This window comes from Poecilia mexicana, unplaced genomic scaffold (genome assembly GCF_051168715.1).
Source record: "Poecilia mexicana isolate PSO_F unplaced genomic scaffold, ASM5116871v1 scaffold_21, whole genome shotgun sequence".
NCBI lineage: Eukaryota > Metazoa > Chordata > Actinopteri > Cyprinodontiformes > Poeciliidae > Poecilia > Poecilia mexicana.
Genome location: NW_028263390.1, coordinates 6,553,255 through 6,581,187, shown reverse-complemented (window position 1 = coordinate 6,581,187; position 27,933 = coordinate 6,553,255). Strand labels below are relative to the sequence as shown.

Sequence of the window (27,933 nt, the reverse complement as noted above, 5' to 3'; positions counted from 1 at the left end):
GAAACCCGTGGCATGGCACTCAAAGGGGCCCTTGCTGATTTATCTACGTTTTTGTTCTAAACAGATGTCGTCACTCTTCACCACAAAGTAAGAAGAGAAGGGCTGGGTGGGGTGGGGGTGGGGGGCGGAAGGTGGTCAGACGTGTCAGTGCTCAAGAAATTCAATTAAGCAGACAGTGGGATATCTGCAAAACGCAGTCTCTATAGAGCTTAATAGCCCCTCCAGGAAACCCCATCGTGCCTCTCCAAAGCGTCCCAACCAACCCCTTGTTGCCATTCTGCCACTCCCCCCAAAACCCAAAATCTACTTAGAAACCCTTGCTTAGGCTCCTCTTCAGATTATTTATCATTCAAAAAGATAGGAATTTTCCAATGAGGATAGAACTAAAATCAGTAGAGAAAGATTCTGTTTGGCAAAAACGATGCAGTACCCTATAGTATACTTATTTTATCCACATTCTCTTCCTCCTCTCTGACTGTATATACATCTCACAAGCAGACAGATGCTGTTCATTTAGCATTTGAGTGGCAATCCCAGAGCTGGTGTCCTGAATGCCCAGGGGAGCCTGTGGCATTTGGACAGCATTAAATAAAAGCCACTCCAGACCTCACACCATGGGGGGAGATCCAACCTCACAACACGGTCACTCCTCTCAGATTTCAACCAGCCAACTGAGTAAATCTTTCCCAGTGGAAGGAAAAGAGAAAAAAAAGAAGACCATTTTCCCTCCAGTCTGGCACATCGTGAAGCCTGTGTCATGACTAGGTTTCTATCTGAGAGAGTGTTGAAGGGAATTATTCACTGAAGAGGAAAACGGTGTTTTGATCCGCGTGCTTCCTCTCCCAGTGATCTAACGTGCAACAAACAGCAAGGCGGCAACAGGGGAGGATTGCTTTGTTGCCGTCATCAAATGGCATCTTAGGAGATGTCAGTTGTGTTCCCTTCGAAATTCATCTGTTTACAAGGATGACAGATTTGTGAGCCTGCGCCATGTGCTCTACCAGATAGCATCAAGTCGACAGAAACGTCCAAATGAAGTTAGCTTTTCCACATATTTGCAGTGCCTTGCAAAAGTAGAAATGCCAGGAGTGCATCGATTTCAGTTTTCTGGCCGATCGCCGATTAACGAGCTTTTAAAAGCCTGACCAGCCGATTCTGGTGTTGGCCATTGCCAGTTTTCTGTCTTAAATGTCACAAAATATAGCAAGAAAGTAAATGAGTTAGAAACAATGGGGTGACTATTGTTAACTGCAAACCTGTAGACGTGACCTGGTGGGCCGCTCTGTCAGTCAAACCTCTCTCATGGTAGAGCAGAAGAGGACAGTGGTTGATTTTTAGACCTTTGCTGAAGTAGAAAAGGGGATAAGATTGGCTTCACACGTAAGTAATGGCCGATAATGGATCTCCCAAAATTAAGGAAACTGGCGCCCATAAATCGGTGCACCCTTAAAAAAAAAAAAGAAGACAGTGGGATGTCTTTTTTTGGGGATGTCTGCAAAACCCTGAACTTTTTACCTTTTTGCATTTCACTTGAAAATGTGAAATGCAAAACATTTAGCACATACTATGTAAAGTAGAAGGAAAAAGATGCATATTTAAATATTTTTTTTCAAAAACTACTGATTATATACAGTACAGTGCATTTGTATTCAGCCCCATTTACTCTGATACCCCGAATAAAAACCCAGTGCAACCAATCAAAAAGGCATCCAATTGGTAAATCATGCCCCTGTGCGTGTGATTACATTCCAATTTAAAACAGAAGCCATAAGAAGTTCTGCATAAAGTTTGATTGATGACACCCAAATCTAGTTTTGTGGCTAAAGCACAGTACGCATGTGTACGGTGGAAAACTGAAACTGCACATTACTCTGAACCTGTGATCCTATGGTGAAACATGGTGGGGGACGCATCATGATCCGGGAATTATTTTCCTTAGCAGTGACAGAGAATCTGGTCATGGTTGAACTGGAAGATGGATGGAGCTGAAAGAACAATCCTGGAAAAAAAAAAAGCTACAAATCTCCCTCCAGCAGGTCAACAACCTCAAATAAAAGCATAAATAACAGCATGTAAATAAAAGCATATTGATGTGCTGGAAAGATCTAGTTAAAGTCTAATTGTGAAATGTGGTAATTCAATCTAACTGAGTGCTACCTGCTAGTATTTTGCAAAACAATTGGCATAAATTTGAAAAAAAGATTTGCATTGGTAATTTCAATAGTGGTTTTACATATTGACTCAGGTGGGCTATATAATTGGGATGCCACGTACCAATTATCTTCCAATTCATACTGATGCACATTATATCACTTAAAATGCCAGTAAAATCCACAGACGTTTCTGGTTTTTGCATGATAAACACAAGGACTGTGCATGACTCTGTGGTAAATCCCTTGGACCAAACAATGTCGCACACATCTGTTGAAACAGCAGCTCGGAGCGGCTCTAGGACACCGCAGGCACAATAGTGAGGTTACATAACAGGAGTCAAAAACTGCCCTAGCTGCTGCACGTGACAATATCTGGATTAAGGGCTCCCTCTGATCTCCCTCGCGCACAGTTTCATCTTTTTTTTTTATCTGTTACCTGCACGGCTTTATCAAGCACACAACTCCAGGAATGTCTGATGGATAACATGCGCCCTAGCGACCTGATCAGAGTCCTGCCGCTGCCCTGTCCTTGTAAATAAAAGTAAAGCCTCAGTGAGACAGAGAGCTGTGTTGTTTTTTTTTTTTTTTTTTACTCCAGTGAAGCAGTTTATTCCATTCGTTAAACATATCATGGAGGAGCCAAACGAGGCTTAATGTCCTCATGTCCCATCATGGCATTTGTGGCTTTCTGGTCATGTATTTAGATTTCACAGGGACATTGATGTCTGGGCCCGTGCCATGCATGTCAAACTAGGCCGAAGAAGAGAGGCGCTCTCTCTTCTTCCAATCTCAGAGACGGCGGTGATTGCCAGTCCCTCATCTCAAAGCTATTAAGGCTTCTTGAGAACCAAGAGTGCACTGACCTAAATCAGGGCAGACCTCAGAGGATGGGTTAGCTCAGGACTGGGGAGGTCTTTTAGGGATGCAGTGTCCACCTTTATCACTCCAAAGATAGCATGACGATAACGGTAGACCCAAAATACTCAATGGTAAGAGGTAATTGTAAGTGGCCTTTACTTGTCTAGGGCTTTATCAAGTCCAGATGACCCCAAAGCACTTCAGATTACATTCATTCACGCGCATGTTTACATGACAAGCTACTGGCTAGTAGCCACAGGTGCCCTGGGGCAGACAGAGAAGAGAGGCTGCATCCGGCACCACCGGGCCCTCTGACAACCTCCAAATGGCAACTATGATTTGGAATTTCAAGAACAAGAGGGACTTTTGACGAGTGCTTGACTAGGAAGTTTCCCCCATGAGCGTACTCACCGTTGAGTCCGTTGGGGATGCTCCTGTGATGATGTGGAGCTGACAGATCATCCATCGACCTCCTCATGGTGGGCATCTTGCTGTTTTCCGAGGGCTTGTGTACATGGTTGTGATTGTGGTGATCCGGGCTGCCCGCGCTCCCCGTACTGGACGTGCTGCTCCCGTCTCCGACGTCCCTCACTGTCCCCGCGCTGCCGTTCAGGTTGCTGAGGCTAGACTGGCTGTCTATGGAGCTCCTGGAGCCGGCCCCATTCCTCTCCTCGTCCAGCATGAGGATGATCTCCTTCAGCTCAGAGTTCTCCCTCAGCACGCTCTCCTGGTTGGCCTCCAGCTCCTTGAGCTTCATCATGTAGGCCCCCACCTCCTTCCACATGGCGCTGGCAGTGTAGCGGCCAAAGCGCTGCCACTCCCGGGACAGCTTCTTGCCCTTCTGCCTGTCGTCGTCCAGGAAGCAGCAGAGCTCCCGGAGCTCATGGTTGTCATCCTGCAGCTTCTGGTTGACCTCCTTCAGGCTGCGGATCTCGTGCAGGTGCAGCTGCAGCCGCCGGTTGATGTCTTTCATCATGTTGCCGTGCTCGATCATCAAGTTCATTTTCTCGCCGTCGACCCTCCTTAGTTTCCTCACCAGCTCCTCTTTACTGCACCGCAGCAGGTCATCGTCTGTCAGCTGGCTCAGGTCATCCTTGGCCCCCTCAGAGGGATTTTTAGCCATGGCTGTAGTCTGAATCTCAGTTTGTGAATCCTGTGGCTCGGAATTTACTGCGAGGACCCGATTCGACCCGACCTGAGCTGAGGAATGGTGATGAGAAACGAGCACATTGTCCAAAAAATGTGAAGATGCTGTTAGGCTCTGAAAGGAGTGGAAATATTAATGTGATGCTATGGCAACCTGTGCATGAGCTGAATGCTCTTCCCCCCAAACCCTTTTGATCTGGTAAATAAAAGCCTCACTGGAGCTCAGAGACAACTGTTGGTACTCACATTTCTCCAGTAATTACTGTTTGTGTTTAGATATTTATTCAGAGGAATTCCCCAACCAGGTCCTATTAGTCTCAAGCGACAAGTCCAGTCAGCACACCGCGTCCCACAGCTTAGACACCATCCGCGCTGGACATCACTCCACTCAAGTGCTTATACAAAAATAATAAGCAAAAAACAAAAAACAAAAGGAAGAAGAAGAAGAAAGAAAGAAAAAAAGCGGGTTGATTTCAGAGAGGTCCGCGAGCGTGAAAGAGAACTCAGTCCGTGTCTTTCCACCTTTCCCACCGTCTGGACGCGGTAAGCCGTCAGCAACAGCGCTTCTCCGCGGATAAGACCTCTGTCATGAGATGGTGCGTTCGGTGGACTGAGAGGGCTCCGTCTCTTCCACCCTACCCAGTTTCCAGCGAACACCTCCCTCCTCTTCTCCTCCTCCCGCTCTTCCTCGTCTGTGTCCAAAGTCTTCGGATTTGAAATCATTCAAGGGGATTTGGCTCCAGAGGGCCAATCAAGACGGAGGAGAGAGGCAAGACAGCAGGTAGATGAAAAGTGCGCTTCAGACTCAGAGCTGTGGAAGCTCGGCCCTCTTAAAGCAACAGCACGGTGCGTTCAAGCCACCACGGAAAAAAACCGGAACAAAATGGTTAATTATTTGAAAATACTCTAAAATCTAAATGGAGCAATACTGAAAAGACGTATTTATGTGCAGAGCCAGTGCATGTTTTTGTGGTATATATAATAAAGCCATGGCAGCCTAAATTACAATAAGTATACAACTGTATATAAACTTATATACAGGATATTGTACAATTGTATAAATATATATAATTTATATGCAAGTATATAAATTGCATATGATTTATATACAATTATACATTACATTTATAATTGCATATAAATATACAATTATATTTATAGAAATAAATTAATTTTGTTTATAAAAGACTAAAAAAAGAGTAAATATACAAGTCCTAATCGTAATGAACCATGTTCTTAATGCATTTCCACTATCTGAAATACTTTTAAAATTGCGTTTTAAAATTATTAAAACGGAATTTTAGATGATCAGATTTGTTTGATGATCTGAAACATTCAGTCATGTCAAAAAAAAGACAAGAATCAATACACTCCGTTAAATAATGTGTTATTTTCTTTTTATAATAAATGATAACAGGTTCATGTCTATTCATAGTTTATTTATGGCCTAAATGTCATGCAAAAAAAAAACAAACAAAAAAACAACAACATCCAAGATTTAAACCATTTCCCTCAGTGTTCTAACTCTAATGAAAATGTTAGGTAACGGTAAGTTAGCTAGTGGCTACTACGATACTTCCTCTGGGTAAAATAACTTTAGTAAGCTGTGTCCTGTAGCAATCCATTAGTCGTTGACATAAGTCTTTGGAAATTTGACCAGTTTTGAGATGTTTGAGGGGTTTCTTACACATACAGCCCAGTAGAAATCATGGTGAATTCAATGATGGTGAACTAACCAGGTCCCACTGTCAACAAAACATCCTGAAACCATGACACTTCCACCTCCATGCTTCACAGTTGAAATGAGGTTCTTCTCCTGGAATGTTAAATCTGTTTTTTATGCCAAACGTGTCCTCTGTTTTGTTGTCTGCAAATTCAATTCTGTCCAAAAACATTATGCCTAAAGTTTGGTTGTTTTTTTGCCTACATTATGTCTGACCTTCATGTTTTACCAGAATGATTCAAAGCATAAATATTCATTATTGCTACCTTTTTGTTATTTTGTCAAATATCTGTACAATCACTGTTTCAGAATTGTTTCTTAATAGCAACCTATGAAAATTTTACATAAGGGTGTCTATTTTAAAGTATGAAGTGCAGAAAATGTACAAGCTTCCGTTTGCTGAGCTAACTTACTTGAAAATTCCACCAAAACAAAAATTATATATTTGTTTATTGTAAATTTAAGAAAGCAAAAGCAAAACATATCAAGTCAAATATTACCAAAGACCGATACACAGAAAAGAGCAAAGAAAAAAATAGGCAAAAGGAGAGACTTCGTATGTCTAACATCCAGATCAGCGGGAAGATGTCTTCGGAAAAAAAAGAAAATTCAGTGTTTGTTTGTTTCCATTAAAGCATTTTCAGAAACGGTAAAATTAATTACATGTTAAAAAATTACTAAAAAATGTGGGGGATGTGTTTGTAACCCGGCTTTCACATGATACAAATTTGAGTATAAGTAAAATCACATTAACTATAACCATGAAATTGAGTAAAAAATTGCATTGTCTCAGGAAAAGGAGTGACAAATTGATTGAATCTTTGGTTTCATCCATTTGTGAACATCAAGCCACAAAGTCTTCATTACATACATGAGAAAGTGATAGGGTAACAATCACATGTTATCACTCCTATACAACTACAGCCTATGCAGTTTGTTGAAAGGGTAGATCTCTTTTCAACAGTTCTGAAGTGGAGTTTTAGTTTTGTTCGCGTTTAACAGACGCTGTTCAGCTTTCACTTAAAAAAAAAAAGCTAACAGCGCCCCCATGTGCGCGTTGTCAGGAAGTCAAATTACAGTGAACTGATAACCAGCACATTCTACCCAAAATAAACTTTTCTAGATATTTAAATCGGCAAAAAAAATAACCAAGCTGAAAGATTAATGCATGCACAAACAAATTTAAATATGCAAAGAAATTTGTTGTTGATTATGAACATCTTTTATCCCATGGACTGCTGTGATTTCTATTGTAAACCATTAGCATCGCTCAGTTTTTATATTTCCTGTGTTTGACGGTGCAGATCACTCCGCTCTTTGGCCTCAGGGTTCCAGTGTCCTGGACGTCAAAAGTCTGTCCTGGGATCAGGTTGAAATCGAACCTCTGGAGCAGCTTTGCCATCACCACTTTAGCCTCCATCTGAAAACACATAAGTATTTTTTTTTATTATCTTAATATGTACCATTTGTATTTTTGGGTAGCACAATATCTTGACTCTGTCTGACCCACCTGAGCAAAGTTCAGACCCAGGCATGACCGTGGACCCAGAGCAAAGGGATAGTAACAGTAATAGGGCCTTGTAAAACAAGATAAGAGAGAATATTTACTTCTTATTTCTGGCAAGACAAAGATGTGCAAAAGTCACACCGAAAAAAAAAAAAAAAAAACCTGGCATGATGCAATGATTGTGTATTACTTACTTTGGAGCATCTGGATGAAATCTGTCTGGATCAAATTTCATAGGGTCCTTGAAGAACTTTTCCATTCTCCCAGTGGTATAGGTGCTAAACTGAGTATGACAGTGCCAGAATAATGAAAGAGATTTTACTTTAAATCCCAAATAAGTACATTGGGATGTTGTTATGTACGTTGTACGTTATTATGTAAGTGTGAAGAAGTTCAAGTGGTACGAAGACCATTGGAAGGGACTATAAAGCAGACAGTAGATCCATGAATTCAAGCCATGATGTGCAAAGTCATATAAGTGGAGCCACAAACTCACCGACATTGCCTGTTGTGACTTTATTGTCTTTAGTTTTGCAATAATTCATATTTTCGTTCTAATGAGGGACATTCAACAGCAAAGGACTCACCATGCAGTTGACTCCGGCAGGTATGTGGAAGCCATCGATAGTCATGTCTTCCTCTATGTCACGGGACGTTCCTGGTGCAGTCGGGTAGATCCTTAGAGTCTCTTTCAGCACCTGAGCAACAATTACAAAAACAAACACGTCAATAAAGACAGAAATTAGATATAAACGTGCATAAAGACATAGAAGTAGCAGCTAAAAGTTACCTGTGAGAGATAGATCAGCTTCCCGAGGTCATCATTGCTTATTTCTTGTTTCATCCCAATGACATCATCCACTTCTTTCTTTGCTCTGTAAAGTATAATCACGGCATAAACATCATGGCTCACTAACTGCACTAACAAGCAATGACAGAGCTAATTTTTGGTTCTTACTTCTCCAGGATGTCAGGATGTCTTCCAAGTTCCATGATGCAAAACGCAAGTTGATTGGCTGTTGTTTCTTGACCTAGAAAGAGGCAATTTTAGAATCACATTACAATGATCCAAAACTCAATTAGTCAAAAACCTACTCTTTTGCAGATTTTAATGTAACGTAGTTATTCACTTTAACCCACTTTTGGTGATCATAGCCTATCCCGGTGTGCTGACTCAAACCCATAACCCAAATGTGAATTGCTAAGTTAGCTTAGAGCAGGATCAGTCTATATCAAATCTAAGTTTATATTTAACCAAGCAGTTTTACGAGTAAAGAAACCACCATGGCAAAGAATGAAAACTTCTCACCAGCAATGAAAAATGTCACAAAATTGTCCAACATGAACTCCTCGTCTTCTTCTGTCATGGTTTCCTCTGGAACAAGGAGAAAATTGACAAGTCAACCAACATCTTGGATACTGTGGGAAGTAGTCCACATGCTAAGCTGTGTAAAATTACCCAATGATGAATGTTGCGTTAGAGCAACAGTTATTCTTATCATCCATCTTTTCATTCCCACCTGTGGCTGCAGTCTTGATGATCTGCGTGAGGATGTCCTTCGGAACTTCCTCCCCGTTTTGCATGGCGATCTTTCTCTTTTGGATCAGCTGAGCTCCGGTTGTGCGCAGCAGGCGACAGGCATCCCTCACTTCGTTAACAAACGTTCTGTTCCTGGGGTTGTACTGGAAGAGAAAACTCCAGTTACAGCGCCCTCGATCGTTGAAGAGCTCTTCTTCAACTGAATTGTTACCTCAAACATGACGTCTCTAACGTAGTGCACCATCCCTTTTAGGCAAGTCTCGATGGCCTTGGGGAAAGGTGAAGTATTCTTCAGGAGGTCTAATTCCATCCCAAAAGCGACCTGAGGTTTGACGGGGAAAGAAACACATTTTTCTCATTAAGCCAGACGGTCAGAGTCTACGGCAGGATTTATGTCGAATTTTACCTTAGCGATGACATCGAGCGTGACGCAGTTGACAAGTTGCAGCATGTTGGCCTCTTTGTTGCTATCGGCTAACTCTGAGAGCTTATCCATCAGTTTCTCCGCTCTCTCATTGAAAGTTCCCATTAGGCCTCTCAAGTACCTGGAAGAAAAGATGCAAACCAAGAAACGTCACGCATAGAAGAAACCTTGCAAAAGTATTCATGCTGCTTACATTTGCCCCCCAACTTCTCACCACTAAATTGTTGAATTTATTGGGGTTAAATGTGATAGACAAAGATGGAGCTGTGAATAACAGCAAGAAATGAAAAGAAGAAACAAACTTTCAGGCGTTTAAATCAGAGAAGCAGCCAAGAGGCCAATGATGAATCTGGATAAGCTAAAGTGACACATTATACTGCTGCCCTCTACAAATCTGTCCTTCATGAGAGAGTAGCCTAAAGAGGCAGAATGATGTATTTTCTAGGTACATAGTGCCGTTTTATAGCTGTAAAATCCTGTATATATAAAATACAACTTAAAATAAAATTGACTAGGTGACTTAAAATTGACCTCTGTCTCTTTAAGAAGCTGTTGTTCTTTCCGACACCCCGCCTTCAGCACAACAATGCTTCTCAATTATGTTGTTTACAACCATTCTGGACAGAGAAGTAGTTTGCATGATGAACTCAGCAGACTCGCAGTTCCAACAGGTGTTTGCTAAATGTTTCTGGCTAGTCTGGAGGAGAAGCTCTGTAGGGCAGAAGTTCAGCTGGAGACCGCAGCTCCCAGGAGGAGCTTTGTGGAAATGGGCGGAGCTTTTTGGGAGCGAGCGTTTAGTCACCGCCAAATGGTTGGCATGGGAGATTCAAGAATTCCTTAGGGATGCATGAAAGAATCAGACCAACACTAAAAATATGTTTTTGATGATAGGATAACATTATAAAGTGATATAAAGTAAATAATATATGTTGAATTTACATAGTTCCCCCCTTTAAATAAAGCCACTGTTGAAAAAGAGCCAACAGTGGCATTATTTAAGTCTAGAAGTCCTAGACGTCTAGGACTTCTAGACTAGTCCTAGACTAGACTAGAAGTCTAGTCTAGGAGGAGACTAGACTTCTGGCTAGTCTCCTCCAGATTAGCCAGAAGTCGGATATGACAAACATCTGGAGAAATGTGAAACGTGGTGGTGGCAAAAGGGAGATTGATTTAGGTTTATCCCCCCCAAATTGTTTTGTTTTCTTATGCCTGACAACAATTATTCAAAGATCAAATAATAAACAGAGACTGAATGACTCACAAGCTGCTGAAGGCAGGGTCCATGATCCGGCGCTGTTTGTACCACATGTCATGATCCCGAGCTGTTATAAGGCCATTGCCAAAAAGCCTGTAAAAACCAAAGGATTAGTTTCAATGTAATGCTTTTAACTTCTGGTTCACAAACTAAATGGATAACAGCACCAAAAGAGAAAGTCTTTTTTAAAAATTTTTATGCTCAATGAATGTAAGAACAACCTTTGACCAAACAGATAAAAGAGCCTTTTGTAGACAAATTTGTCCTTGGGGTACTTTGGGGACATCAGGATTTCCTGAAACAAGAACCAATGAAATACAGGATAAATACAGATTTACATACTTCTGGTTTCACACTTGCAGAGACGTGCTTTCATTGTTCCTGAACTCTCACACCGTTTCTCTTGCAACACACACACACACACCCATATTCACCTTTGTTGCTTCTGGACAGGTCACGCACACAGTAACGTAATGCAGAAAATTTAACCTGTAAACATGTCCGTAAGTTTCAGACCTGAAAATGACATGTCAACGATTACTTTTTTGAAGAAAGCACACATGCAACTAGAATCCTTTATACTGTAAACTGATTAGAGATTGTCTTTTAGTGAAGCAGAAATTTCCTGGAAAGCTCAGTGGACTAGAGCTCTGTGTGAACTTCCTGTGCTTACCATTCCAGGAACTTGTCATGAACTAGTCCATCTTTTTTCATAATCCTCAAGAGGGTTGGCGAGTGGCCAAGGAAGAAGCTGTGCAGAGAAAGGAAAAAGGAAAAAGAGGAAGTCAGAAGTAATGTTTCGCAGAGACCGGTAGCAAACACAACCCCGCTTGGCTTTACCTGTTCCTCGGCGGCCCTGGTATGTGATCATATTTCATGTGAATGTGTCTGAGGTACAGGCAGTAACCCAGAAAGGCGACGAAGAGCAGACAGCACAACAGGATGAGGGCTTTGCCAAGCAAACCCAAAAGGAGGTGGAAAACCGCCATTTTCCCAAACTGAGCTGAGAGCTTGTTCACGGACAGTAAATAGTGATCAAATCCAGGTCACTCCCCCTGAACTCTGAAACAGAAATAGTGTAATCAAAGTTCATGTTGCATTTCAGGTCAGGTAGGTGGTGCTGTAGAGAGCGAATCATTTCAGTAATCAGATATGAAGTGGAATTTCCTCTCTTTGTTCAGTTTACTAGATGAAGATGTAGTTGGAGAGGCAAAATTTATGGGAATTTTCCATAGCCTTGTTCTAACAGCACACTTGCCTCCTAAATTTCCCACTCATATTAAATTTGAACTTGATCTTTCTTTTGCAAAAAATACATCATAAATGACACATGTTTAATCAATAAATACAATGCCATGATGTTCCACTGTTCAGTTCATAATCATCAAGTACAATCGTAGCAAATTTTAAGTTGCCCAAGTAGAATCCTTCTAGTAGACATTAATTTTATTCAATTTAAACAAAAGACAATGAGTTGTCAACAGCTTTGGGCAGGAGGGACCTCCTCCTGCTGCAGTCTGGATTATAAAGAAGCCTCTGACTGAAGACGTTATGTTTTAATTTCTCATCTCGAGGATGCTCGGGGTTGTTGGGAATTTTCTTCATTTATGAAGAATCCATATTTGCACCATCATTTTAAAAAATGTTCCATAGAAATTCTCAGAATAAAGAGAAACTAAGAATTTCTAGATAATTTAGAAACTGTGTACTGCTCTTTTTCAGACAAACCCTTTCGTTGCTGTATTGATAAGCTTTAGATTTAGGAACATTCTTTATTATTATTTTTGTCAAAAAATAATTTAGCCACGAGTCTGAAATGACAATTTTTGTTCCCTTCAGCCTTCTTACTCAAAGTTTGCTAAAATAAAATAAAACAAAAATAAAAATAAGAAGAAAATAACGTACAGTTGATCCTTTATTTGCATTCCCAACATTAACTTACCTTAGAAAGTTATTCGCTGTGCGCTTTCTTGCGGTCCAAATTTGCTTAAGTATACTTTGGACCGTACCTTGCTTTAAAAACAGTATGGTTTCCCATGATGAAGTCAAATAAATGCTTACTTCATTCTGCCAACAAGATTACAGCGCCCCCGTGTGTACACTTTCAGGAAAATCTTAACGCAGCAAAAAACATGGAGAAAAAACATTAACCACATGGAAAGAAAACAAAGAACATTTTATCAGTTACAATAACAGTTTTATTGATATGCGTGGAGTAGCATCTGATATTTATATGTTATTGTTAGAGGCACAAAAGGTGTAGTATTGTTGAAAATATTAATTAAAGACAAAATATTTTCAAGTTTACATAAAAACACTCTTAATCACAACAATAAAAGTGCAAGATAAAAAAAAATCAGTTTCTGTTCAGTCTGAGGCAGGGGAAGAAACTTAACAGTTAGGATTATTTTTCATTTAATTTTAGTGGCAGAAACCTTTAGCATCACTTAGTTTTTATATTTCCTGTGCTTGATGGTACAGATCACTCCGCTCTTTGGCCTCAGGGTGCCAGTGTCCTGGAGGTCAAAGGTCTGCCCTGGGATGAGGCTGAAATCGAACCTCTGAAGAAGCTTTGCCATCACCACTTTAGCCTCCATCTGAAAACAAACCAATCCTTTGAGCTGGGATGACACATTTAACCATGCTGCAATATGTCATCTCTGTAAGTGTGTGGATGTGGCATGACGAAAGAGAAAAAGTTTAAGGAGGGTAAATTTGCAAGTTATTGTTTTTTTTTGTTTTTTGTTTTTTTTTGTTCTGTCAGACCCACCTGAGCAAAGTTCTTTCCCAGGCATGACCGTGGACCGAGGGCGAAGGGAAAGTAGCAGTAATAGGGCCTTGTAAAAACAGAAAAGAGAAAACATGTCCTCCTTTCTCTAAAAGAAATATAAAGCTGGTATCATGTTACGTCTGTTTTTTTTTTTGTACTTACTTAGGAGCATCTGGGTGAAATCTGTCTGGATCAAATTTAAGAGGCTCTTTAAAGAACTTTTCCATCCTCCCCATTGCGTAGGAGCTCAGCTGAAATGTCACATGAAAGTAAACCGTTTGTCTTAAGTGGTGGCGAAACAGAAACACTGTAAAAACACAAACTCTTACCAAGTCATTCCAGTCTACTTTCTAGTGCAAATATCTTAGCACACCGGAAATAAGACAAAACTAACTTACAAGTAGCTTTTCAGCAAGAAATGTGAGTTTGTTTAAGGTCATTAATTCCTTAAAATTGATGAGAAAGTACTAGTTGTAAGTTTGTTTTCTCTTACTGTAACTGTACTAAGATATTTGTACAAGAAACTAGACCAATTATACTTGGTAAGATTTTGTGTAATATATGATTGGTGAGACTCACCATACAGGTAAAACCTCCAGGCAGGTGGACACCGTCGATGATCATGTCTCCATGGATTTCCCGAGACGTGCCTGGAGCCGTCGGGTAGATTCTTAGTGTCTCTTTCAGCACCTTTAGTATGAGATGTAAACTCTTCACATTGAATAAACTGCTTAATCAAGATTGCATGTTATTTAGTTAAACACAATGAGCAGATGTTTAGTGGTAGACAAGCATCCAGGCTCTCTCAAGTACCTGTGAGAGGTAAACTAGCTTCCCCAGGTCATCGTAGCTTATTTCCTGTTTCATCCCGATGACATCATCCACTTCTTTGGTCACTCTGAAAATTATGGACATTATTTTAAAAACTTGCTTCACCCAATATTGCAAACTGTTGTCTGTTTTTTTTCCTTACTTATCCAGTATTTCAGGATGTCTTGCTAGTTCCATGATGCAAAACGCTAGCTGATTGGCTGTCGTTTCTTGACCTAAACACCAGGTTTCAAAGTAAACACTCTACGTTGTAAACTGTGTGTTCATATAAAGTCAAATGTAGATGTGTGGCATACATGCAAGAGAGAGAAAAAAAATAACATCAAAGAGGCAAAAGGTTGTGGGATGGACGCATGCAGATGATGTTACAGCACCCCGTAGTGGATGGGAATGAATAAAATACATTTCTTGCACCAGGAAAAAAAAAAAAACTTACCTGCAATAAAAAATGTTACAAAATTGTCCAACATAAACTCTTCATCCTCTTCAGACATATTTTTCTCTGCAGTAATAAAAGCAACAGACATGTCAGCCATAAATCCACTCTGGCATTTGCTGTTTAGGAAAAAGACGTTTTCATCTGCTTGATCTAGAAGCAGCGAGAAACAAAATTCTTTATGAAATAGATGCTTAATGCAGAAACAAAAAATACTGTAAGAGGTGGAGGAGTTACTGAAGGTGGATGAGTTGAAGTACCTGAGATCAAAGCAATGTCAAAGGAGAGCTGTAACAGAAGGATAGTCGCAAGAGAGACAAGCAAGGTGAACAAAATGGTTGTACAGTACAATGCTGCTAGCGAGTGTACATAATGCTGAGATAGAGGAAGATAGTGACCAAAAGAAGGGAGCAGTAAAAGTCTAATAATAAGAAAAAGGATTAAAAGGAAAGCAGTGTGGATTCTATTTTTATTCACGCAATTTGTAAAACCAAATAATTCTAAATCTCATCCTTTATTGAGACTGGATCACCACCTGTAGCAGCAGTTTTAATGATCTGAGTGAGGATGTCTTTCGGGACATCGTCTCCGTTTTGCATGGCCGTCCTTCTGTCTCTTATCCACTGAGCTCCGGTAGTGCGCAGCAGGCGACAGGCTTTCCTCACCTCGTCGATGAACGGCCAGTTCTTTGGTTTGAACTGGAACGGCAGAGTTTGTTTCACCTTGATGTGAGGCGGAGGGGGTTTTGTTCGCATAAACTTCATTTAAAGCAAATCTAAAGCGTTACCTGGAATAAAGAGTCTCTGACTTGATACACTATCCCTTTCAGACAAGTCTCGATGGCTTTGGGGAAAGGCGAGTTGTTGGACAGGAGATCTAAATCAACTCCAAATGCAACCTGGAATATGTTAAAGCAACACATGTTTACAACGACAGCAGTGTGGTTATAATCAGAACGTCTTACATCGAAGGAGGGGATGTAATACAGACGGTACCTTAGCGATGACATCGAGCGTGACAGAGTTGACAAGTTGAAGCATGTTGGCCGGTGTGCTACTGTCAGCTAAATCTGAGAGTTTATCCATGAGTTTCTCCGCTCTTTCATTGAAGGTCCCCATTAGACCTCTCAAGTACCTGAAAGAGAAGATTCAGACTGAGAAACGTCCCTTAAAGCCTCTCAGACTTCATGTCACCAGACAGTGGAACGAATCCAAACTGGAGAGATGTGTTGTACAAATGAACCGGACAAGTGATTTCTGAGTACCAATTCAGAGACTAACTTACAAGGTGCTAAAAGCAGGGTCCATGATGCGTCGCTGTTTGTACCACGTCTCATGATCGATTGCAGTGACCAGACCGGTGCCTATAAACCTGGGAAGGCGACCGGTGAAAGAAAACGACAAGAATATGATTTGGAATGTAAATAACCACAGACTTCAATGTATTATAAAAGATTTTAAATGATGTGGAAGAACGAGGTCAGATCAGATGAGACCAAAATTGTTCTTTTGGTCCAAGAAGAATGAATAACAATTTAGACATCTGACGTGCAAAGCTGGTAGAGATGTAGGACTTGCAGCTGTAATTGCAACAACAGGTAGTTTGTCATAACCTCTGACCTAATGTTTGTGCTCTAGGATGTTGTATGTAAAACAATCCTCTGAGACATTAGAATAACAGTTTGTAAATTTACTATCCAAGTATTTTACTAATTACGCAACTTCCAAGGTGAATTGGTTGTACTGGATTTCATTTTGCAGTATCTAAGTAAAGTGAACTATTTACACAAGCACGCCACACTTCTAAGATTATTTGTGAGACGTTGCAAAAGCTATGCTGTTCACTTCAAAGTCAGGAATTTTGTGCTGATTTGTCAGAGATGCTGAGGTTTGTGGTTGGAACTTGTTAAAATGTATAAAAGGTCAATTGGTGTAATTTTTTTTCTAACAGTTTAAGTAAAACCAGTTTCACAACCTGATTGTTTCTTTGGTGTATATGTAATACGATTCAAAAGACAATAATGACATTGAACTACCTTTGGCCAAAGAGATTAAACATTCGCTTGTAGAGGAATCGATCCTTGGGATACTTAGGGGACATCAAGATTTCCTGAAAACAGAAAAATGTATGCATTGACTGTGTGATTTCATCTACACAAAGTCAAAAGGCAAAGTATTAAAATGTAGCATAAGAAGATCGCTTTCTCTAACGTGTTTACCTTAGTTGCCTCTGGACAGGTCACGACCAGGATAATGTAATGCAGGATATTCATTCTGTAAACAGGCCCATAAGTCTCGGCCCTGTAAATGACAAGAATAATGTAAGTTTGAACAAAAAAACACACATAAAACTATGACATTTCCGTGACAAACGAGCAGTTTCTCACGGAAATTTTAAGCTAACATGTCGAGACCAGACAGAAGATAGACAAAGCGAAACGTGATACCTTTCAATTTGTTTGCTATTATCCACCAAGAAATAATCATTTAACAAAGATACACTTTAGCTTACCACTCCAAAAATTTGTTGTGCACAATTCCGTCATTTTTCATAATCCTCACAAACGTCGGCGAATGTCCCAAGAAGAAACTTCAAGGGACAAAAACAAGGAGTTGTGGCTAGTGAACGACTGTTATGCTAGTAAACTATACTAATGTTCCAGCGAACTCGGCTTACCTGTTCCTCGGCGGCCCTGGTATGTGGTCATATTTCATATGAATGTATTTGATATAAAAACAGTAGGCGAGAAATGCAATGAAAAGACAAAAGAACAGCCATGCAAAAACTGTTGCGCCGACACTCGAAAGTACAGCAAACACTGCCATAAATGCCACTTTCAGCGACGAGCACGATTAATCCCAAATAAGGGACTGCTAACCCGTTCACAGTGGGGCGATAAATGGTTAGTTCCTGGGTAGTTCTCAGACAACAATTACATAAAACCAGTACACAACCTCTCGGTTTGGCGTTCATTACTGTACGTGACGCAATACAGTGGTGTAGTAGGCTCCATAGCTCAGTGGTTAGAGCACTGGTCTTGTAAACCAGGGGTCGCGAGTTCGATCCTCGCTGGGGCCTGCATGGTGATTTCTTTTCTTTAAACACGTGTAAAGACGGATGTAGAAAGTTTTTTCGAGTTTTCTACTTTGTGAAAGCACTTATAATAGTCCTGCATTACGGTCATGCTGCAAGCCGCATGAATTGTTCTTGACCGTTTTCGTTGGATGGTATGCATTTTATGTTTATTTTTATTACTTTATTTATTTTAATTTTTATTGTGTGCTATGCTGGGACAAACACAAACTCCCCTTCCTTAGGGAATCAATAAAGTATTATCTTACGTTACGAGGAAGTTAGTTGGAACTACGAGGCAAAAGTCTCAGACTTGTAAAGACATTTACATTAAGGTAGATGACTTAACTAAAAGTTGTGCATTTTAATGTAAAAATGAAATACTGTACATGTTATTTTCGGAAATAAAGTATACAACACCACAAAATGACAAATAGAAATATTACACACAGCTACAGGCACCGTCTGTGAAATAAGTGTGCGAAAACAATGGGGCGTATCGTCAGGATGGCCGAGCGGTCTAAGGCGCTGCGTTCAGGTCGCAGTCTCTCCTGGAGGCGTGGGTTCGAATCCCACTTCTGACAACTACTTTTTGCTAGTATATCCTAGAAATAGTAATATGTCAGCATAGTAACTAGCAAAAACAAACAAACAAAAAAAAAACGATGTCGCTTTCACATAAAAGTTACACTTCAGCTCATTCTGCACATGACGCAGGGGATAATTTCACCTTTTAGGAGGTTTGATATTGCCAACCACAGCATGCAACTACGTGCTTTATGCATAATTTCCCTTTTACTTATCACTCGGCTGGTGAAGCTGACAAACCCAGTTTTAGCTCATACAATTGCACACATCTCCAAAGATGCTGAAAAAAATACAGTAATTGTCTGAGTCAGCCCAGAAAATTACACATACTTGCAAAAGAAGAGTAGAGAAGGAAATGGACCAGGTGATGCAAATAAACATTGCAATTCCAATTAGCTATTTATTTTGCTCGTGTGAATGTATTGGTTGAACACTAGGTGGATTTTTAAATGGTAAAAACTAACTAAGGAGCCATGACACGTAAGCAGGAAAGTTGTTGTCTGACCCATGAACTGATTTCTCGCTTGTGGAAGTACATTTATTAATATATGGAGCAACTTTTTTTCAGTTTCACATGCCATGTGGCCACTCAAGTGCTAAATAGTGTCAAGTATGACACACAGTGTTCGCTGATCCATGTGTTCCAGCTCAATGCATCACTTTAACACACAATCACAGGCACCCACACACAAGTCTTTAGTTTCTGATGTCATACAGAATTATAGTGATTATAAATAACTCACTAATTATAAGTGAAGTACTTCAAGGACACATTAACTGCACTTACTCATAGAGACCAGGAGGTGGTGGTGTTCCATTCTCCCTTCACTGTCCTCTTCTTGAACTGGCTGGAAGGAAAGCATACACGCAGCAGCAGACCCGATCATATTGTGTTCTCTATCAAAACGCACCTGTGTGTTGCGATGAGGCATTCGTTCCCTCCATTTCCTTTCAAAACAAGAGGATTATTCATATTGATCTAAGACAAGATATCAAGATTCCTGCCTTGATCTTAACCACCGCTTTATTCCAATTTTGTTCAGCCCGATACAGCCTCTTCAACTTTTATGGCCGTCTCATACCTGGACATATTGTCCGCAATAACTTTTAAGCTTGTCTGCATTCTTATCTTAAAAAGATGGAGCAATCATATTTCTGGTCCAGGGTCTTGGCTCCGTGTAAGCACTGCAGGCTACGGGGGCTGTTTGATGTTGTTATGACTGGCTGGCTGCCGCCGCAGAACTGAATGCAGGCAACCCACCCCCCCCTCACGTCCAAATGTATTGTGTTGGCCTTTCTTTTGATTATATTATCAACAGAGAGTGCTAGTTGGGAGAAAATTAAGACTCCCTCTGGACATGAGTAAACAAACAAAAGTTTGTAGAGTCTGGTTCATCCAAAGAATGCAAGTTATTCAGACTTCTCTGTGGATATTGATGTTCAGTGTCGAGTGTTAGGGTTATCATACTCAGTGTTGGTCTTCTTCTTCTTCAAAAAAAAAGAAAACCTGCCACGGCTTGAGATGGGGAGTTTGGACAATAATAAACAACAACAAAAAAAAATAAATCCAAATGTTCTAAAAGTACAAGAAAGTCATCAGTTGTCGCTTCAGTTACAACAAATCAACAGAGGATGAGGCACATATAAACCACTCTGACAAGTTTAGACACAACCTTTCACTGGTAAGGCTTGGAGACCAATTGGTTTGGTTGAGAGTCCACCGGTAAAGATTTCTGAACAAGCTACTTTGCTAACTGTAGCTCACATATGCACATGCTCCTCAGAATCTTGCGATTGTCGAAATACTCCCCAAATTTACATGTGTGTACCAATCCCTCAATGCCTTTCATCGACATTTCAGGTGATATGCTAACCCAAAGTAGTATAGAATCAGGAAATACTGAGAAGAGTGATACACGATTTACACGTTTTTGCAAATAAAAATGCCTTCAATGCTTTGTAGAACCACCTTTCACTGCCGTTACAGCTGCAAATCGTTTGTTCTATGTCTCCAACAGCTTTTGCACATTTAGACACTAAACTTGCTGCCCATTCTTCAATAGAAAACAGCTGAACCCCAGTCAGATTGGAAGTAGTGTGTCTGCAGGGGCGAATCTAGAAAAATATTCATGGGGTGGCAAGAGGGGGGCAGGGATTTTTTCAGGGGTGGCAGAAATATTGTTTTTAACTTGCATTGTTTCAAAATGAGCTTCATGTAGCACCGAGGTTTAAAAGCAATTTCTTAATGTAGTATAGTTAATTATTTTTACGTCTTTCATACTCCTGCTAATTGATATGTATTACTGGACTGGACAGCGCCTATTGGTCGCTATGTGATTCATTGTGTCCAGAAAACCATTTTATCCCAATACAGGACAAGGAGAAATCTGTCACAAAAATATTAGTAGCGCCATTATTTGTTATTAGATATACCTATTAAATACAACTAGGGCTGAAACGATTCCTCGAATGATTCGAGTACCTCGATTACTAAAATTCCTCGAGGAAAATTTACCTGCCTCGAAGCTTCGTTAATTTATGTTTTATTAGTTAGCGCACCGTGTTCCGGCCGGGACTTCATTTGCGTTGCGCGGAGCTCTCACTTCCGCCTCTAAGTTGTTGACAAAAGCTAAGTCTCAGCGGCATAAAGTCCAATCTTCAAGATTGGCCCGTGGGGATTTTATTGATTGATGATAATGCCCGACTTTTTATCGTTTTTGGGGAACCGATAAGCATCCTTAAAATGACTGGGGAATGCCTGGAGTACGGCAGCATTTCTCCTCCGTGGCTGCTGGTTGAAAGCGAACGGCGGGAAGAGCGCTGAGGTGAGCGGATAGCCTGAACAGGGCGGGCGGTTGAGTAGCTGATGTTTACCGTGTAAATGTAGCTTTACCGACGAACCGCACAATAAATTTCATATCCCGGTCTGAAGAAACGGGTGGCGGAGCGCATCGTACATGGCTGGTAGATGAGTTTCTGAGTGACCAGTGAAGGTGTCGTAAATATCCCGTATTGCTTCCCCCCGTGTTCGTATTGCTTCCCCCCGTGTTCGTCCCCCGGTCTAACGGTTCGTCAGTCCGCTGGTCTATTTCCTCCCCTCCACCCCATCTTACGTTCGTTCATTCGCCCTCTCCTCCCACTCCAGGCGGCATTTCCAGTATTTTCAAACCCAAAGCGTGACAGGTTAGGTGGCAAGGTGAGTTTAATTAATCTATTAAACTCACTGAAGATGAATACATAAACTAAAAGCTGGATTGTAGACATTTTTATAAGCATATTTGTGAGCCTGCCTCTTTATTAAATTCAATATAATTTCAGATTTTTCTATAACTTTTCTTTTGGTTAACTTAGAAAGTGAGCTATTATTGTTACAGGTTAGTTTTCTAAACTACAAAAAAGCAACTGTTAGGGATGCTCAAATATGAAAAATTGGACTGATATTGATATCTGATAGTAACACCGGTATTATGCCAGATTTACCAATATTTCATTTTATAATTTTTTTTATCCGATTACTCGATTAATCGTAAGAATAATCGATAGATTACTCGATTACTAAAATATTCGTTTACAACAGCCCTAAATACAACTTAAAATAAAGATTAGAAAACTGATGCTTGATAAATTCTCCATGATACAAATCTATAAACAGTTTAGTTTCTGTTAGTTCTGTCAAGATGCAAGAAGGGGCGAATTTCTATTTCTAGTCACAGAACCACTTCTGATTGTTTGCCAAGCCAAACATCCAATAAAAGTTCCACCAAGCCACTACTAAAGCACTGGGTTCATGTTTCTCGACACAGGCAAAAGAAGGTTCAATGTCCAACTTATTGAATGTTCTTGGTGATTTATTTTCCTCTTTCACCAAACAATTACAGAGATCAAACTTTCATTTGTTCTCATGCTACCTCTCTTGCTCTGGTTAAAACCATCAGCCCCAAACCCAAATGCCTGCTGGTCCTTCACCAGGCCCCTGCACTTATAGAAAGTGGACTGACCCACATTACTTCCTGTCTAAATTTAGAAAATAAATAAGAAAAATAATAAAACAAAAAATAAAAAAAATCAACAATTATCAACCTACAAATAAACTCTGTAAATAATACAAAAAATAGACATTTAAGAATAAAGTAATAAAATTCAAATGGATAAAGAAAAAATAGCTCCAACAACTTCTATTCTATTCTGCCTTTTCTCGCTCTGTATGTCGATATTACACACGACCCGTTGCCATGGCAACCAACATACATCAGCTCAACGAGCAGATAGAGCAGAGATTACCGATCAGGGGAATCAACACCAAAAAGCAAACATTTCCCACACAAAAAAGTACCGAAAACACTAAAACAGAACATCCAGTCTGTTACATTATGTTGTCAGGCTTAATGTCTATATTGTGATTATTAATAAGTTTTCGCCTGATTAGCTGATTTAAACAGCTGCTCTACTGATGACGTGGTGGGTGGGTTGTTTAGTGCTAACGGAACTAAAACACACCGAACTGCGCAGCACATGCTAAGGCTAGTCAATACCAGGCCAGCAACAGTTAGGCTAGTATAACTGACCCACTGCTCACTTGTTCAATGTTTTCTTTAAATTAAAACGTTTTCCTCACCTGTGAAATCTGAAGCCCTTATTACCATTATCTATGGTTGAATTAACTGCTAAACATTGCGTCCGTTGTTCTGATTCTTTGCGTGATTGTAGAATTTTCCTGACCACCGATATTCCTGACTCAATGGACAGCAATGGCGCATGTGTGACTTACGATAAATCAGGTAATGTCCAGTCCAGTAATATATATCAATGCTGCTGGCGCTCTGTCCTTCTGTCACACTTCCCGCTACTTAGCAGTGGGTGTCAGGTTACATTGTGTTGCATTCAATGTTGTCGGAAAAAGAGTTTCATGCTATTTATTGAATTCATTGTCGCTAGCTGGGGTGGCAACAGGGGCAACTGCCACCCAAAGCCACACGTTCTTGATTGAATTTAGCTCTAGACTTTGACTTGACCATTCTAACACGTTAGCGTAGTTTGACTTTGACCGTTCCATGCAGCTCTGGCTGGATGATTGTTGTCTGGCTAGAAGGAGGGAAAACCTCTAACAAGCCTCTAATGGGCTCTTTGCACCTCAGCTTCCGCGTTCGGGGTAAAGCGGCTCGATTGTTTCCGATCTATTGAAAATGGCCTTTTACAATAGGTGCTTTCAGTGCTTGGCCAAGGTTTGTACATCGATCCGAAGCCCCAACAAGTCAGCTGGAGAAAGGTTTTAAGATGTTCGCCTCGTTATGCATTCACTGACACGAAGGTGAGTTTTACTTAAACTTTGTGGCTAACATTAACGTTAGCTTATGCTAGTAGGCAATATTCTCGGACATTGTTCTTGTAAAATGTGCTATTTAAGTATCTAAACATTCTAACAGACAATGTATTTATCTAATTTTCAAGTATATTATGTGTGTTTATTGTCGTTAGTGTCACAGACTAACGGGGAAGTTACGGTTTGGTCTTTTTACTTCCGAAGCCTGACGGAGCTCAACAAGCCTCATAGCTTGACAGTAGCGCAGCTCTGGTGTCAGAGATCTGGTTCAGCTGTTCAGGTTCAAAGTTGCTGCTTTTAGAAAAATATGACCGTGTTGCTTCATGTCTCTGTGTTATTTCGTTTTATTACCTTTGCATGTTTCTTGTGAAGAGCTCAGGACGGTGTTTACAGCAGTATGTACAAGCGGATCAATTGCTCGGCTGTCTGGCTCTGGTCTGCTCTCTCGTTCCCATAAACTCTTTCAGGCTGAATATAGAAGTGATTCCATGGAAATAACTCAGGAGGCTCCTTTATTTACCATCCGTATCCCCGGTAGTTTTAGGCTGGTCCGGACTGAAGTGAAGGCTGCAAACTTTGCTGTGCGGCGTATTTACAAGCCAACTTCTTAATTCAGGATCGCTTGGAAATTAACGAAAACTTAAAAGCCCATTATATTAGGAAGACAACAATGTTAATAGTATTGTTTTTTTGCATCTGAAATACGACTTAGTCTTTTCTACCAGTCATGGTAATTCAAAGCGGAAAAAAGTGAGCCGCATTAGCTCCTGGAGATGTGACGTCAACGCCTTAGGTGCAAAGAGCCCATAGGTTTTCTTCCAGGATTGCTCTGTAATGAACTCCAACCAGCTAACACCTCTGGATAGAACAACAAACATTTTCAAAGCGCGGGGTATTATTTCGTAACCTAGCGCGGTTTCAAAAGTCTCCACAACTTTCTCCCTGGCATGTCTGCCATGTTTCTTGGTCTTCTTGATGTTGTTTGTTCACTAATTCTCTCTTTGTGGCCCTCAATGAAACAGTCGGATTTAAACCAAGAGGAAATTGAATTATGTGGCTAACTAAATGATATCTCCAATGGTTTCACTGGATTTAGTGGTAGAATGCAGGAGACTTGGTTCTTTTGACTTCTACTCTTTTGGTCTGTTACATAAAGTCCCAATGAAATATATTTACGTTTGTGGTTATTATGATGTGACAAAAGGGAAAACGGCTCAAAGAGGATAGGTCAGTTCGTAGGGTACTGGATCCACCGTATGTGTCTGGATTAGGGACCACCGCCTCCACAGAATGGCTAAGATCCACTAATGTTTCGGACCCCCTCAAAAAAAAAAATGCCCATAACTGCCTATTTTAATAGTTCAAACATCAAATATGTCTCAATGTCCATCAATACTCACAGCTGAAACCGTCTCGCAAAAGCTAGCATCCACGGTCGGTCTTTTTTATCGCCAATTTGGGGATACAGCCAATCAGCGCGAAGGAAAACGAAGGGTGCTCCTCGATTGGCTGCTTTACAAATGCCAGCCAATAGTGAGCCAAGTTGCATAGTATTTCATGGACTAAGCATATCAGCGTCCCAAACTGAGTTTTCTTTCCAATATTTTCGATATTCTCTACGAAAAAAATCTTCAAATACTGAACCAAGACTAGACCAGGGTCCACTGTACATTGATTTTCAAAATTTCTAAGTTTTGTAAAGTGTAAAATAATCACATTAAGGTTGACAGAACATCCTGTCTGCTTACCTCCTTTATATGATCCAAAATGAAAAAGCCTACCACAAAAAGTCAGGAAATGTGTGCTTCATTGATAATTTATATTTTGCTAATTAAACGATAGTGCTTTTATGCCATGAATTATTCTTTGCTGTTTTGCTTATTTACCCCCATAAGGTGACACACACATGTAAGGAAAAGGCATTTGAGGAGCCGAGTGGAGTATATGGATGGTGTTCATGAGAAGTTTTCCAGATTTGCCTCCAAAGCAGTTTTGGTGGAGGCAGTGCTATGGTATGGGGTGGCATCACCTTCATTGGAAGAACAAGGCTTGAAATTATCGGAGGCAAGAGTTCAACAGAGTTGAGTTTAGCAATTCCGGCACCTCCAGTCCCAAATTCTGGAGGAAGTCTCCATCAAACCCTACTCTGTGGGTTTGTCGTCATTTTGGACCACATATCTTTGCTCAACCTATAAATGCAGTTTACATACAACTGGGGATATTTAAGAAGAAATAAACGAATGATACGAATCTCCTTACTTGACTATTTCTGAATGTAAGATGCATTTTAAAATCTTCCTACAATGATTTTACTATCATTGGACATTTGTCAAGTATGTCAAAAAAGAAAGAAAGAAAAAAAAAGAACCTCCTTAAAAGCTACAGATATTGCGAAGCTTCTTCCTTTCTGGCGGTCTCCTGAACAGAAGCTGCATTTTTAAGATTAGTGCTGCTGATCATTCCAGAACAAGGAGCTCCTCTGTGTCAAGTGGGTTAAGGAATGGGATAATTCAAGCTGGAGATAATCCATTAAAATCCTAAAGCCCTTTGGCATTCCCATGTAGATGGAGCTGCTAAAACGCACATATGAATTTGTAGACATTCTTATGGTGTGTGTGGGTGTGCGAGCGTGTGTGCTTTCCATGATTTCAAAAAAAAAAAAAAAAAAAAAAATCCTCTGCAGGTCAATGTTTGTGCGGCGTCATGCGAGCGCTCGCCGTTGGGGGTTGGGGTCGCTGCAGTGTGCAACAGGAGCGGGGAGGCACGACGAGGGCCACGCTGTGAGCAGGGTCAGGCAGCCGTAGTGCACCCAGAGGAAATATCGTGTTCCTGCCAGCCTACAAAAGTAAACATATCTGTAACCACCATTGGCTGGCACCGGGCTGTAGCCACCAGCGCTCAGCTAAAGAGGTGAATCATTTAACTGTCTGAAATGAGCAGCAGAGCCCCACATTAGAAATTTTGACTCATCGTTCAGCCTTTTTTTTTTTTTTTTTCATTTCTTATTTAGTTAAACTCATTCCAACTGAACAATTTTAAACTTCTGTGTAATCATAGCGTTCTCCGGCAAGTGATGCTCATGCCCTCTTCACAAGCTGCAGGAAAATAAAAAAATAAAACCTCGCCTCGCTTTTTTAAAAACGCATCTATCCGTAAAAAAAAAAAAAAAAGAAAATCTCTCCCGCTTCATTCAGTGTGTCAGATAACATCTCTTAGCCACAGTGTTTCCAAACCACCCCCTTCTTCTTTCATGTCCCTCGTTCGCCTCCCTATTTTCTCCCTCTCCTCGCTTTTTCCCTGCTCTGACTTTCTCCTCCGTCTAAACATCTGTGGTTATTTATCTGTTATTCTGTGGCAGCAATGTGGTCAGCATCTGTCTGGCTCTCCTTCACTCACTACCCATTTGTAGTCAACGTCAGAACCACATGGGGGGACGGAGTTATGCTTGTTGTTGTTCATTTCAAAGCAAAAACTGCAGTGGGGACAGGTACTACTCATAGTCTTTGTTGCTTGTGACTTGTTTTTATAGTCAGTGTGTGTACCTCTAATCACGGGTCAAAGGGAACAATAAGAGAAGTACGGATGTCATGACCAACCGAAAGCAGAGCATTTGAGAGTACCGTTTGCATTGCCTAAGCCTATGGATTTGCATTACTCTGACCTTTCATCTTCTAATCTCAAGGTTATTTAATCCTCTAGAAAGACTATAGCCTCAGACAATGTTGTGGCCGGCATAGATCAGCCTAGAAACCACATGGATGCTGGCTGTAAGTTAAGGCATAAAGGGGCTTAAGAGCTTTTACAAAGAACAGCTGAATTTTGGCCGACATGTTCAATTGAGCGTTCCAGCATCGGCCATGATTTCCTCTCATCACATTTGAAAATTTGTCGCTTTCATAAACCACCAGAAGATGAGTGAATGCAAGGCTGTGGGTGGTTGTTTTGAGTAGAGAATGAGCATGACAGATGACTCGAACACATCAAATAAACCTGCAGGGGAAATACCCGTAGCTCGGATGAAATTAGCGATTGCATTCTAAGTCTGTGAGTTTGCAGAGGGATGCAACATGTAGCCGGCTCCTGTTATTTCCAGGATCTGTTGCATGTGGAAAACGTAGCTTTGACAGGAAAAGATTACAGGCTCATTCTGATTACTCCTCATCAGAGTGGGCATTAACTCACAAAACCACTAACTGTTTTTTTTGTTTGTTTTTTGTTTTACAGATTGCAGAGCTTTCCAGTTTCCAACAGTTCTGTGCAGCAGATAGACCGAGCAACATGAAACATGGACCTTTCTTTGGCTTCCTACA

At 40.6% G+C, this 27,933-nt stretch overlaps 3 protein-coding genes and 2 non-coding genes across 9 annotated transcripts in view; 2 read left to right on the top strand and 3 right to left on the bottom strand.

Annotated features, from left to right (window-relative positions):
* ccdc85cb (coiled-coil domain containing 85C, b) overlaps nucleotides 1–4,970 on the bottom strand; it is a 51,832-nt gene extending 46,862 nt beyond the window's left edge. For 2 of the 4 annotated variants that reach the window (XM_014984378.2, XM_088002074.1), the window contains exon 1: nucleotides 3,423–4,970. In XM_014984378.2, the coding sequence (XP_014839864.1) occupies nucleotides 3,423–4,134 (712 nt within the window). In that variant the 5' untranslated portion in view covers nucleotides 4,135–4,970. The remainder of the gene's footprint in view (nucleotides 1–3,422) is intronic. The other 2 variants (XM_014984375.2, XM_014984377.2) reach the window with 1 other exon arrangement.
* A 1,343-nt stretch (nucleotides 4,971–6,313) lies between these two features.
* LOC106916229 (cholesterol 24-hydroxylase-like) lies at nucleotides 6,314–12,651 on the bottom strand. Its single transcript, XM_014984373.2, has 16 exons — nucleotides 12,549–12,651; nucleotides 11,447–11,668; nucleotides 11,280–11,357; nucleotides 11,041–11,122; nucleotides 10,828–10,901; nucleotides 10,613–10,699; nucleotides 9,334–9,472; nucleotides 9,139–9,249; nucleotides 8,908–9,070; nucleotides 8,697–8,762; nucleotides 8,346–8,418; nucleotides 8,178–8,262; nucleotides 7,975–8,085; nucleotides 7,582–7,670; nucleotides 7,391–7,457; nucleotides 6,314–7,300 (listed from the first exon to the last, which is right to left on the bottom strand). The coding sequence occupies exons 2-16, from the start codon at nucleotides 11,593–11,595 to the stop codon at nucleotides 7,151–7,153; spliced, it is 1,524 nt and encodes a 507-aa protein (XP_014839859.2). The 5' UTR covers nucleotides 11,596–11,668; nucleotides 12,549–12,651; the 3' UTR covers nucleotides 6,314–7,150.
* A 130-nt stretch (nucleotides 12,652–12,781) lies between these two features.
* On the bottom strand, nucleotides 12,782–17,576 carry LOC106916230 (cholesterol 24-hydroxylase-like). Of its 2 annotated transcripts, XM_014984374.2 has the most exons (15): nucleotides 17,320–17,575; nucleotides 17,155–17,232; nucleotides 16,862–16,943; nucleotides 16,679–16,752; nucleotides 15,928–16,014; nucleotides 15,639–15,777; nucleotides 15,431–15,541; nucleotides 15,179–15,341; nucleotides 14,644–14,709; nucleotides 14,350–14,422; nucleotides 14,190–14,274; nucleotides 13,956–14,066; nucleotides 13,539–13,627; nucleotides 13,377–13,443; nucleotides 12,782–13,203 (listed from the first exon to the last, which is right to left on the bottom strand). In XM_014984374.2, exons 1-15 carry the CDS (start codon nucleotides 17,466–17,468, stop codon nucleotides 13,054–13,056), a joined length of 1,524 nt encoding a protein of 507 aa, XP_014839860.1. In that variant the 5' UTR covers nucleotides 17,469–17,575; the 3' UTR covers nucleotides 12,782–13,053. The 2 variants fall into 2 exon arrangements, with proteins under 2 accessions (XP_014839860.1, XP_087858199.1); XM_088002073.1 differs by lacking the exon at nucleotides 17,155–17,232 and having other exon boundaries at nucleotides 17,320–17,576.
* A 72-nt stretch (nucleotides 17,577–17,648) lies between these two features.
* Nucleotides 17,649–17,721, top strand: trnat-ugu (transfer RNA threonine (anticodon UGU)). Its single transcript has one exon. It is a non-coding gene; the product is annotated as a tRNA-Thr (tRNA).
* A 495-nt stretch (nucleotides 17,722–18,216) lies between these two features.
* Nucleotides 18,217–18,299, top strand: trnal-cag (transfer RNA leucine (anticodon CAG)). The gene has a single exon. It is a non-coding gene; the product is annotated as a tRNA-Leu (tRNA).
* Nucleotides 18,300–27,933: the final 9,634 nt, after the last annotated feature.